The sequence below is a fragment of the Hippoglossus hippoglossus genome, chromosome 14, assembly GCF_009819705.1.
Source record: "Hippoglossus hippoglossus isolate fHipHip1 chromosome 14, fHipHip1.pri, whole genome shotgun sequence".
Lineage (NCBI taxonomy): Eukaryota > Metazoa > Chordata > Actinopteri > Pleuronectiformes > Pleuronectidae > Hippoglossus > Hippoglossus hippoglossus.
In genome coordinates, this window is record NC_047164.1 from 5,604,537 (window position 1) to 5,616,163 (window position 11,627).

An 11,627-nucleotide genomic window follows, 5' to 3' on the forward strand; every position below is an offset into this window, starting at 1 on the left:
AAGATGATTAGAAAAAGGATCCTACCACATGTGACCACAAATATAAATCATTGGCTTTTGAATAATTCAAAGTGTGAAATATTTGGACAGAGTTTATTGTCACTTTGAAAAATATTTGAATCTTGAACTCAAACTAAAGCTCAAAGATCCTGCAACATAAACAGCTGCAGGTTGTGTCCATGTCAGTGTGTGTGTGTGTGTGTGTGTGTGTGTGTGTGTGTGTGTGTGTGTGTGTGTGTGTGTGTGTGTGTGTGTGTGTGTGTGTGTGTGTTTCAGACCCTTCATGTAGATGAAGCTGCGGGGGGGCGGCAACGTCTTCTCAGAGCTACAGAGTGGACCCACTTGTCCACTCACACAGTGTCAAACACTTTCCTGCTGTGGAGACAGGCAGTGGAGGTGGAGAGACACTTTCTATCCTAACAGAACCCACAGGGATTCAGTCTGAACTGTGTGAGGCAGCCATCACGACACACACACACACACACACACACACACACACACACACACACACACACACACACACACACACACACACACAGTATGAGTATAAGTTAGTGTGACAAAGGGAAGGTGCCATAACAGAGGTGAAGGACTGGAAGAAAGGTTTTAGGATAGGAGAGGTATTTTTTTTGTTTTATAATGAATGGAAGTTCAGATGATGAAATAAAATAAATAAAATATAAAATAGAAGATGTGATGCAGTTAAATAATTATCCTCTCTCACTTTCATCCACCATTAATGCCCGTGTATGTAAAGAAATTCTTGAAAATTGCCTTGAAAATGTTTATAGACTGAAGCTGCACTGGTTGACCGAGGCCTACAGGCGCAGGCTGGTGATTCACAACCTACTCCACAGTGTCCATAAGAAGACCCAGCATGTCTCCAGTTTTTTAATTTGCTACACTTTCTTACCAAAATGATTCAAATCTGTTGTCTGTAAAATAAAATAAATAAAAAGCCCATATTCCCCCTTTACAAGAGTTAATCCGATCAGATTTTGGCCAATGAAAAGACTCCATTTCCTAATTATAACTCTGTCAGGTTTTACTGCGTGGGGCTGATTAAGGTAAGTGATTAGGCGGCTCAAGTACAGTTTACTGTCATTAATTACACGTAATGTTCAGACGAGCGAGATGAAAGCTGGTGTATGAACGGGCCTCTCACTTCCACATCCTCCGTTGTACAGAAGAGTGATGAAATGATCAAAGCTTTCATTAAGTGGACAGAGTAAATCTCTCTGTAGCTGCTGTAGCATTTAATTATGTGTTTTTTTATATATTCTTTTTATTTCATTATTTTCTGGGCTGAAGTACTTCATTATGAGACTGATCCTGCACCCGCGGTTCTGCCTCAGACTTTGGGTGCAACTTAATGAGCTCGGCCATTTTTCTCTATAAATAAGGTTCGTCCTCAAAGGAGTCGTATGAAAAGAGGAAGATCAGCAGGAGCTTTCCTCAACCTGTTCACTTTGCCCCTTTATTCTTCCATCGTCAGCGATAGAGGAGATTTGAAGCGTCATCATTGATCCTCCTCGTTGTCTTAGTGCTCTCTCTGTCTCACTCTTCCTCTCGTTTGGAGAAAGAAAAGGTATTGTCTTCCTCACCGCTCAGCTCCAGACCCCCGACGCACATAGGGATCTCCGTGGTTCCCATGGTAACAAGCTGCAGAGTTTTTGGAATTGGCTGCCACTGGAGCAAGTCATCACATTGGCTTTGATATAACTAAAATATGTGAATTTTCATAATAGCAGTTGTCTTCTGTTGTTCTTATTCCAGCTTCTTTTTATATATTGTATTGTAATGGATTTTTTTTTTTTTACAAACTTTTATTTTATTCTCTCTTTCTATGTATTGTTAATATCTTGGTCTCTATATATTTCTATTCTTGGCTGGAGTGACTCTAACAAAACCACATTTCTCCCCCGGGGATCAATCAAGCATTTCCGATTCTGATTCTTCCTGCAAATATGTTTGCATGTGCACATTGTTATATTGTTTTTATACAATTTACGAAATACAATCGACAATCAGTTACTTCTAGATTATCACCGCGGGCTGTTGACGTACATAGCTCTGGTCCATTTCGCAGAGACACAGCTGCAGTTCCGTTGATATTTTGGCTTTGCTTTGTCTTTTTTTAAACCTGCACTTAGTTACCAAACAAACACGGCATCAACTTGGACAGAACTTCCTATCATGTTCTAATTTCATTTTTGCAGTCACATACGGTATCAATCCCTCAGCATCGCCAGAAATCAAACTAGCCAAACAACAGAGAGGAAGACAAAACATTTCCCATGTGTTGGTTTACGTCTGAAACATTTTGATTCCTTCCTGTCGTGTCTGATTTGGATCACGTTCCAATCACACTCGGACGTCTGAGGCCGGAGAACTGTGTTATTATCTCGTGGAAAATCAACAGGAAATTCAATAGAGTCATCTGAAAACATGATCTTCTCCTTTCTCTACAACATGTGGATTCTTTTTCACTTCCCCTTCGTTCCATTACCTGATTTCCTTCTGATACATCATGTGAGTCGACGATCACCACACAGTCTATTCCTGCGCTCTCAACTGGAACTTGCTGCAGGTGCTAAGTCACCAGAGCGTTATGTTCTGTGTAGAACTGTCAAATAGCCTCGAGCTGAGGACGCTGACTCCCAACAGGCTCACGTGCTGCAATCACAGCTCACATTAGTGTATGAGGAATCCCTCCGGTCGCTCTTAACTCTGTGGATCAAACAGATGAGAAGTCTAACTCTTTCCTCCCTTGTCTTATGTTCTAAGTTTGTAGCTCAGCCAAACTGCCAGCAGCTGTTGGCGTCGCGCTGGTACGACGAGTTCCCCGGCTGGAGGCGGCGACAGTGGGCTGGGAAGTTCTTCACCTGCGTCTTCATCGGCCTCCTCTACCCCGGGTTCGCGCTCTGCTACCTCATCGCTCCGAAGAGTCGCTACGGCCTCTTCATCCGCAAGCCCTTCATCAAGTTCATCTGCCACACGGCGTCCTACCTGACCTTCCTCTTCCTGCTGCTCCTCGCCTCCCAGCACATCGTCACCACAGAGCAGGACCGGCAGGACAGGCAGGGCCCGGCACCCACCACCGTGGAGTGGATGATCCTGCCCTGGGTGCTGGGTGAGTAATGTGGGTGAGGACTGTGGAAGTGGGTTCGGAAATGACACCATGGTCGACTTGTCACCACCTTTTTTTAAAGTTAAATTTTACATTTTTTCAGTTTTACCAAGCTTCACTTCTCAACGATCATATTCAGAGCTGTGGCAAATCCAGAACATTTCTATGGGTTCAAATTAGGATAAGAGGATTTTTCAATTTTTACAGTTATAAGTACGAATTCTGTCCTTACACATGAATCTGATTTGACAACGGTTGGAAATTTGAGTCCAATGGTTCTGTTAGAGTCTGTTGAGAATGGGCACGTAGGTCATAAAAATGTCACCATGACCTTATTTGCCGGTGACCTCGCTGTCCTCCATCTTGAAAATCTACAACACATTTCGGTAACTGCATCAACACATGTCCTCTGACTGGACTTTGCTTTGTGATTGGATTGTTATACGTTGAATTTAGTGCTAACCTGCTAATATTTGCTTTCCTTAAACTAAGATGATGACTATTACAAACATACGTGATAAACTTCAACACGTTTGCTGAATCATTTGGACCTTATGTTAGCACGCTGAAGTTAGCATGCAACTTCAATCACCGCTCAGTTCAGGGCCTGTAATCTTCAGAGGATGAGGCCTACCCAGGCTATGGAGCCCGCCTCCTTACCGCCGGATATTGAGACACTTGTATCTAAGTTCAGCCTCACAGATCTGCTGACTCTTATTCCTGATCTCAGAATAATCAGACATGCTTTAATGCATATTCTGATCTTTGGTGGTGGTGATTCAGTCGGGGAGCATTTCACTGCCAATCCGAGCTTCAACTCCCACTGACCTAAAGTTGTCTCTGCAGAAAATGAGCAGATTTGCACATTTTCACACGGCAGCCGCCAGAAACAAGTACTGATCTGAAGAGATGATGAGAAAATCTCTATTTCTAGGATTCATCTGGGCCGAGATCAAGCAAATGTGGGATGGTGGTTTCCAAGACTATGTCCACGACTGGTGGAACCTGATGGACTTTGTCATGAACTCTCTATACCTGGCCACCATCTCCCTCAAGATTGTAGCCTACACTAAGGTAATGACTGACCTCTGAACAGCAGCAGAACTATCAGGTGTGATGTGTCCTCACTGTATCTCACTGTGTTCCCCGTACAGTACAGCGGCAGTAAACCCAGGAACCAGTGGGAGATGTGGCACCCGACGCTCGTAGCTGAGGCGGTGTTTGCCATCGCTAACATCTTCAGCTCCCTGCGCCTGATCTCGCTGTTCACAGCCAACTCTCATCTGGGGCCGCTGCAGATCTCTCTGGGGAGAATGCTGCTGGACATCCTGAAGTTCCTCTTCATCTACTGTCTGGTAAACACGCAAATGCTCGAACATCAACATCAACACATTGAATATGACTGAGAGGCGTTGATTGGCTCATGCAAACCCCGTCTCTCTGCAGGTCCTGCTGGCCTTCGCTAACGGGCTGAACCAGCTCTACTTTTACTACGAGACCAAGGCCTCGGACGAGAAGGGGAAATGTAAGGGCATCCGCTGTGTGGAGCAGAATAACGCTTTCTCCACGTGAGTTCACATGAATCTCATCTTTGCCTGCGTGTTCAGCGTAGATGTGTGATGTTGTGAAACTGAGTGGCAAAGAAACAGAGAGGTGTGTGCCTGTGAATAGCGCATTTTGGAAATGTGTGAAAAGTTTCCAGTTGCCAAGAGAAACTGATGTTTCAGCAGAATTTCATAAACACGAGGGTGAAGGGATTTCTTTCTCCAGGTTTATGAAAACTTTTTCAGATGATGAAAGATTTTCTCAACATGATTTTTGAGTAACGGGAGTGTTTTCCCTGCAGGTTGTTTGAGACCCTGCAGTCTCTCTTCTGGTCGATCTTCGGCCTGATCAGCCTCTACGTCACCAACGTGGACGCCGACCACCAGTTCACCGAGTTTGTCGGCGCCACCATGTTTGGCACCTACAACATCATTTCACTGGTGGTGCTCCTCAACATGCTCATCGCCATGATGAACAACTCCTATCAGCACATCGCTGTGAGCACACACACAAACCAATACTGGAAGCACAATGCGATACAAACCTGCTTTCTGTCCTGAATATGCTCTGAACTGGATTTCAGGACCACGCAGACATCGAGTGGAAGTTCGCCAGGACGAAGCTGTGGATGAGCTACTTTGAGGAAGGGGCCACGCTGCCGGCCCCGTTCAACATCATCCCCAGCCCCAAGTCCTTCCTGTACCTCATTTGTTGGATTAAGAGGCAAGTGTGCAAGAGGACCAACTCCAAGCGGCCCGACACCTTTGGATCTCTCGGAGTAAGTCGGCCGTCATTTAAAACAACATTTCACAGTGATGGAAAGAACATAGTCTGTTGGAGGGAAAAATCATTTGTTCTAAAGAATTATACAGTTATTTTAAATCCAAGATTAAAGCGTTGCTTGTTGTCAACCAGACACAAATGGCTTATGTTTCTTAATCCTGCACCATTATATTTTTTTATGGTGTTATTATAATTCCTCAACTTATCAAACGTCAGGATTTGCTGTTTTTATTCATTTTATATAATAATAAGCAACATGTCTTTGGTTTTGGACTGATGATGAGATAAAACAAGTAATTTCATGATGCCAACTTTGGAAAATCTTTACAGTTTTTTACTCTGCATTTTGTAGACAAATCAATTAATCAATTAACAGAGAAAATCAGTAAAGAAAATAATACTTTGTTGCCCCTAAAGAGTCGAAGTGATTCTAACTCGCTTTTGTTTTTGCATGTGATGTCCCTGCAGAGGCGAGCAGCGGAGAATCTGAGGATAAACCATCAATATCAGGTTAGTGTGTGTGTGTGTGTGTGTGTGTGTGTGTGTGTGTGTGTGTGTGTGTGTGTGTGTGTGTGTGTGTGTGTGTGTGTGTGTACTGTGACAGATCACACATTCTGCTCTTCTGCTTTTCTCCGCTTCCATTCTGTCTCTGTCAATAGAAAATTCATGCAACAATAGGCCAAACAATTACACTCAGTGAGACGAGGATTTCCCATTTGTCCACATCTGCAGGGGGCTGTTCTTCTGCTTCTTATGGGAGTTGTAGCTTAGAATACTTTACTGTCATCTTATTTTTGACTCGGAAGTTTTCTAACAGCACTTTTATTCAATATAAGAATTCAATGGCTGTTTTTCTCCACTGTTTCAGGAGGTGCTGAGGAATTTGGTGAAACGTTACGTGGCCGCAATGATCCGAGACGCTAAGACAGAGGAAGGACTGACTGAAGAGAACTTCAAGGTTGGTTCAGGGAAACAAAAAAGCTTAACAACTAGCTGGTGAACGTAGTGGAGCAGTTCATATTTAAAAGACAAATATTTCCCTGCTTTCTGAGCTGGGGGTCCAAACAGCTGCCTCAGTATTTGGGCACAAATGACTCAGAAAGAACCAATATTGCTCTGTGTCCGCTGGACGTGTAAATAAGTAACTGAGGACCAACAGGTTCTCTATATACACTTAAAAGAATTGCTGTTGTGTGTACAGCCTGTTTCCATTCTATTGTGCTTAGGTAACTAAACAAATCAATTAGTGATGAATGACTTGTGATATTTAGGCCGTCTCTTCACTAATGCCGATATTTTTCCCCTCTGTTTTAAAAAAGAAATCTCAGCTCACACGACCTTTATTTTGCAAAAACTACTGCAAAGGCTCCAACAAGCGTGTCAAACGATCCGTCAAATACCAGAGGAGAATATTGTGAAGTTAGCGGCAGTCACTTCAAAACCAAAACAATAGTAGTTCATTTTTCTTATACAGTTATTTGACATCTGTTGGCCTTTCTGCCCAAAGTGCTGATATATGACAAAAAATGCCATTTTCTAGAGGCTCAAACGTAGAGGAGAAAGCTTGTTTTTCAAAATGTCCGAACTAGTGTGGATGGGACATTACTCTTACATAAAGTTACATTTATAAATGATAATGAGAAATGATCATGTAGCAGTGTAGGCATGTTGTCTGTTATTTATTGGCTTTGATTTAGATCTTTGAAGAAATGCAATTGCTTAAAAAATGTTACACTGTTCTTTTAAGCTTTGTAAGAAAAGTTGTTTTATCACTATATAATAATTTCATGGATTACACTTTGTCCACTTAGTACTGACTGAGGTAAACTGAATCAATACTCTCTGCAGCGCTCCGCAGGTTCCCACTGCAGAGATTGATTGGGACTAATGGTTAAATGAAAAGCATTAGTTAATTTACCAGGGGGAGCTCACGCTTTGCTTTGCTCTGTCAGGAGCTGAAACAAGATATCTCCAGCTTCCGTTACGAGGTGATGGGCATGATGAAGACGGGGAAGCCTGCCCTGCAGGGGGCGAAGGCCAGCGGCAGCTCGGTGGAATCCAGCCTCGCTTACCCTAACTCCTCGCTCAAGGTTTCCCCCGGCCCTCAGAGCAGCCAGGCCAAAAGCAAAAGCAACAGATTCAAGATCACCGCCTCCATCCTCAAGATGGGCAGCTCCACAGCGTCACCCAGGCCGCCAGAGGTCTTCAACGGTCTGCCTAACGGACTCCTGCCCCTGGAGCCCGATGAAAGCACCAGTGACAAGTCAGGCCAGAGGAGGACCTTCCCCAAAGATATCACCGACTTTGGCTTGTTTCAGAAACGCCACCGCAACGAAGCCACATCGGGCGCAGAAGAGACTTCCAGGAAGATGTACTCTTTATCAGAGGAAGCAGGGGAGTCTGGGGGCTCGGACGCAGAGGAGCGGGACAAAGAGCGAACGGCCGGAGGCGAGGAGGAGACAAAGCTCTCAGGGGGAGAAATGGCGGAGGAGGCTGCGGTGACGGCGGCAGACATCGAGGATGGCGAGGTCTCAAATACCAAGTACGGCTCGGAGGAAGACAAGGAAAAATGAAGTGAGATAAAGACGGTTGATCCTTCATCGACCCGGTAGCTGAGGGATGTTTGACAGGAACATTATAACAGGCCACGTTACGATGGACTGGAGTGAGACTGACAATCAATGTGAGCTTTAAGTGACGAGCGCTGGTTCAGAAACGTGCGTGATACTCGCAACGAGTCTAACTTTTCCAGTAATCACCACACTAATGATCAGCTTTGATCTATGGAGACTCAGGGAGGCCTTTGGTTTCAGAGTTTTAAAACGCCGTTAAATCGGCAGCGAAGGTAAATGAAGCGTTTGCGAGGATTTAGATTTCAGGATAAAGTCATTTCATCTTATCTCTTCCCTAATTAGAAAGTAATTCTTTCCTGAAACTGAAGATGTCCTGTTTTCTTTGACCTCCTCTCTCTCCCTTACCCTTCCCTGACATGTGTCCGTCATTCCATCATTCACTGTACGAGCACTCTCTCCTTCATCTCTCTCTCTCTCTACCTCTTCTCCTCTCCTGTTTATCTCTACGCCCGCTTCATCTCTTCCCCTCCTTTATCTCGCCGGAGCAATAGATATGTTCACTTCTTCACCCGACTCTCTGCCTTATTCTGTCTGTTTCTGCACTTTACACACTTTACTCTGGCGAACAGTGTGTCGAGCTCCGACCATGCAACAGCTCTGTCGATGTTTTTCTATGCAAAGAATCCCAGGGAGGGTGACAAGGACGAGGGTTTGACAGTGGTCGAGTGTGGTCGGCTGCTGGTGGAAGGGTAATGGGAGATAATAACAATATGAACACAGGCTATCAACCATTAAAAGCAGCATATTATTCATGTTTGATCACTCCTACAGAAAATCTACCAGTTCTTTTGAAAAGTTTAGCTGTTTTCTAAAAAAGGTTCCTTTTAGATGTAATGTAAGTTCATACGACGGATGTTCTAGAGACTGAAACAAAACCGAAATAACCGAAAAGTTCACTATTTATTCTGCTTTTTCTTTGTTGCTTCAAACACGATATGACGTTTTCCTGTCGGGACCAAGACAGACGGCATCTCCAAGGCTTCTTTTGTTGTCTTTTAATTACTCTTTCTTTAAGGTACGGTGGCCCTGAAGTGCAAATCATAAAACACAACTACAAATAAGCCTAATAAAAAAACAAAAACACATCCTGTTTGTGTTTTCTTCCCATTTTAAAGACTGACAGTGTGTCCGACCAATCAGCGACAAGCCTGGTCCACAGTAGCCGCACAGCAGGAATATTTTTGCAACAAAGCAGATTTTCACCACTTCAGTGCATGGTCCTGTCCTGACCCAGAAAAACCTTCCAGTGCCATCAGCAGGATGATGAAGCAGCTGAATGTGTTCAACAGTTAGTATTTTATATTTAACTGGGAAACCACCAAACCCAATCATTAATAATTACACACACTGGACTTCTTTTGTTTTATCTTGACTCTGAATCTTTTGCGTTACATTCAATCACTTTCCTGCTTGTCCTTCTCGGTGGTTTATCATTTTCTTTCAGCCGTCAATTGGCCATGCAAGTGAAAAAGAGATGAAATATTCAGCGGATGATGAAACTGCTCAGCGTGAGATCAAAAGGCTGAAATGCTCCTGAGGTTCCAACAGGACTGAACTGTCACTGATGCAGGGACACATGAATACAAAGAGCTCAAACTTATGTGTTTTCACTCGTATTTAGAATATTAAAATGCTGTTTTATTCAGTAATAGTAGCATTATGTAATGCTAAATACTGTAAGTACAGCGTGTGGCTTTAAACCATGGCTAAATTGATTAATTCTAAAACTCCACTTTTAAATTCAACACTTAAATATCAATGTGTATTTTTCCTCAAATACATAAATCATTTAAATTCACTCATGGTATCCATCAAAATGACGTATTTAATTAAAGGAGTAGCTTGAACTTAGATTTGTGAATTCATGATCAAGTTGCGCTGGGATGAACTTATTTATTTTCTTTCCATTTAAAACGTTCTTGCCCTTAATGCTCGGGAATCCCCGGAAGGATTCGGAATTTACAAAAAGCTGAAAAACTAAAACAACTTCACACATTGGTGTTTGTATTTTAGTCGTCTTCATTTAAAGAGATGCTGAGTTCTTTTATTTTGCATCAAAAGGCACAGAAATTAAGAACTTGTGCCGAAAACTCCAGCAGCAACTGTAACAAGCTGCAGCAAACACAATAACAACACAAACAGACCCACACACGCACAGTTTGATACAGTCGCACACTGGTGTTCCACACATGGCTCAGCTCTGTACACGATTAGAGACAAACAAGGTTCACAATTCCAAACAGATTTATTATATTTCAGGACATATCTGACCGGTAAATAATCTCTAATTCTTGCCAGATGTGATGACATGAAACATCCAAGGTCCACATCCAGGATGAGCTCATTTTCATGGACAAAGGTCAAAGGTCACTGTGATCTCACTTGAGGATGCGTGTTGGCCTTATCCAGGGTTCAAGTGCAAATTATGACCAAATATGTCCGACGGCGTAAAATGATAAAGTGATGACACATTGTATTGGAAAGGTCACAGGTCAACTTCACTGTAGTGTCGTCATGTTCTCAGGCCTGGACACAATTCAACGAAATAAGAGAAAAGTGTGACCAGATTCCAGATGTGGTCTCAAAGTGTTTTATCTTTGGTATCTTCTATACAGCAAAATCCATATTCAAACCATTTTTGTGTTTCTCTCAGAATCAGCTATATTGAAAAGGCATGTGAACATATACAAGGAATTTGATTCTAGTCAAAAATATACAAATATAAATCTAATATCTACAAATTCTTTATCATATATACTATATGAGAATGGACAGACATGGATATAAAGAGCAACTTGGTCAGTGGATGTACACAAGCACAAGGTGGTTTTCCTTATTGTCCGAAGCAAAGGGGCAGAAACACATGACTGTACTGACACGTCTTTCCCACCTGGGGGTGCTGGCATTACAGGATGAAGTTCCTCAGTTCCTCTTCCTCTCTTCCAATCTCTGCATGATCTTTAGATTTAAGATGGTCACCTGCAGGCAGCAGAGGGTGGTGCTGACACCAGGTTCTGTCAGAAGAGGAAAATAAAAGAAGGGCACTTTATTTAGAGTTAGATGTAATTAAAGTCATTACACAGGAAATAAAAAAGGAAATCAAGTTTTAAATTGCAGACTTGGTTTGAATTTGTGCGTTTAAGTGTGAATGTGTGATCTCAGTGTGTAAACTTTATATTTTCTTTCCTCACACTGAGATAACGTCATGGACAGGAAGCTGTTTCCAAAGGGAGGAGCCCCTGTCGGAGGAGGGTCGGCTTCCTGCGAGCTGCTGCTCACCCTGGGATCACGGAGGTCATTCGAGTTCATAAAGAGCGAGTTAATCTGTGCTGCGCTGCGGGGGCATTAAGTGTGATGTGATTAGTTTCAGTTAATTATTAAAAAAACAAAACATGCTGAGTATATTCTGCTGGGCACGAATGATCAAGCCAAGGAGTTGGCTGTGAACACGATTACGCCAAAACTGCTGCACCGATTACGATGAAATTTAGTGGAAGGATGCAGCGTGGGTCAGGAAAGAAGCCATTAAACTTTCG

The 11,627-nt window shown here is 43.0% G+C and overlaps 1 protein-coding gene across 1 annotated transcript in view; it reads left to right on the top strand.

Moving 5' to 3' along the window:
* The window catches only part of trpc4a (transient receptor potential cation channel, subfamily C, member 4a), a 28,039-nt gene extending 19,057 nt beyond the window's left edge, over positions 1–8,982 (top strand). Inside the window, exons 7-15 of the mRNA XM_034607090.1 lie at positions 2,788–3,133; positions 4,065–4,204; positions 4,285–4,485; positions 4,577–4,698; positions 4,977–5,172; positions 5,259–5,453; positions 5,927–5,968; positions 6,327–6,416; positions 7,411–8,982. Coding sequence (XP_034462981.1) covers positions 2,788–3,133; positions 4,065–4,204; positions 4,285–4,485; positions 4,577–4,698; positions 4,977–5,172; positions 5,259–5,453; positions 5,927–5,968; positions 6,327–6,416; positions 7,411–8,031 — 1,953 coding nt within the window. The 3' untranslated portion in view covers positions 8,032–8,982. The remainder of the gene's footprint in view (positions 1–2,787; positions 3,134–4,064; positions 4,205–4,284; positions 4,486–4,576; positions 4,699–4,976; positions 5,173–5,258; positions 5,454–5,926; positions 5,969–6,326; positions 6,417–7,410) is intronic.
* Positions 8,983–11,627: the final 2,645 nt, after the last annotated feature.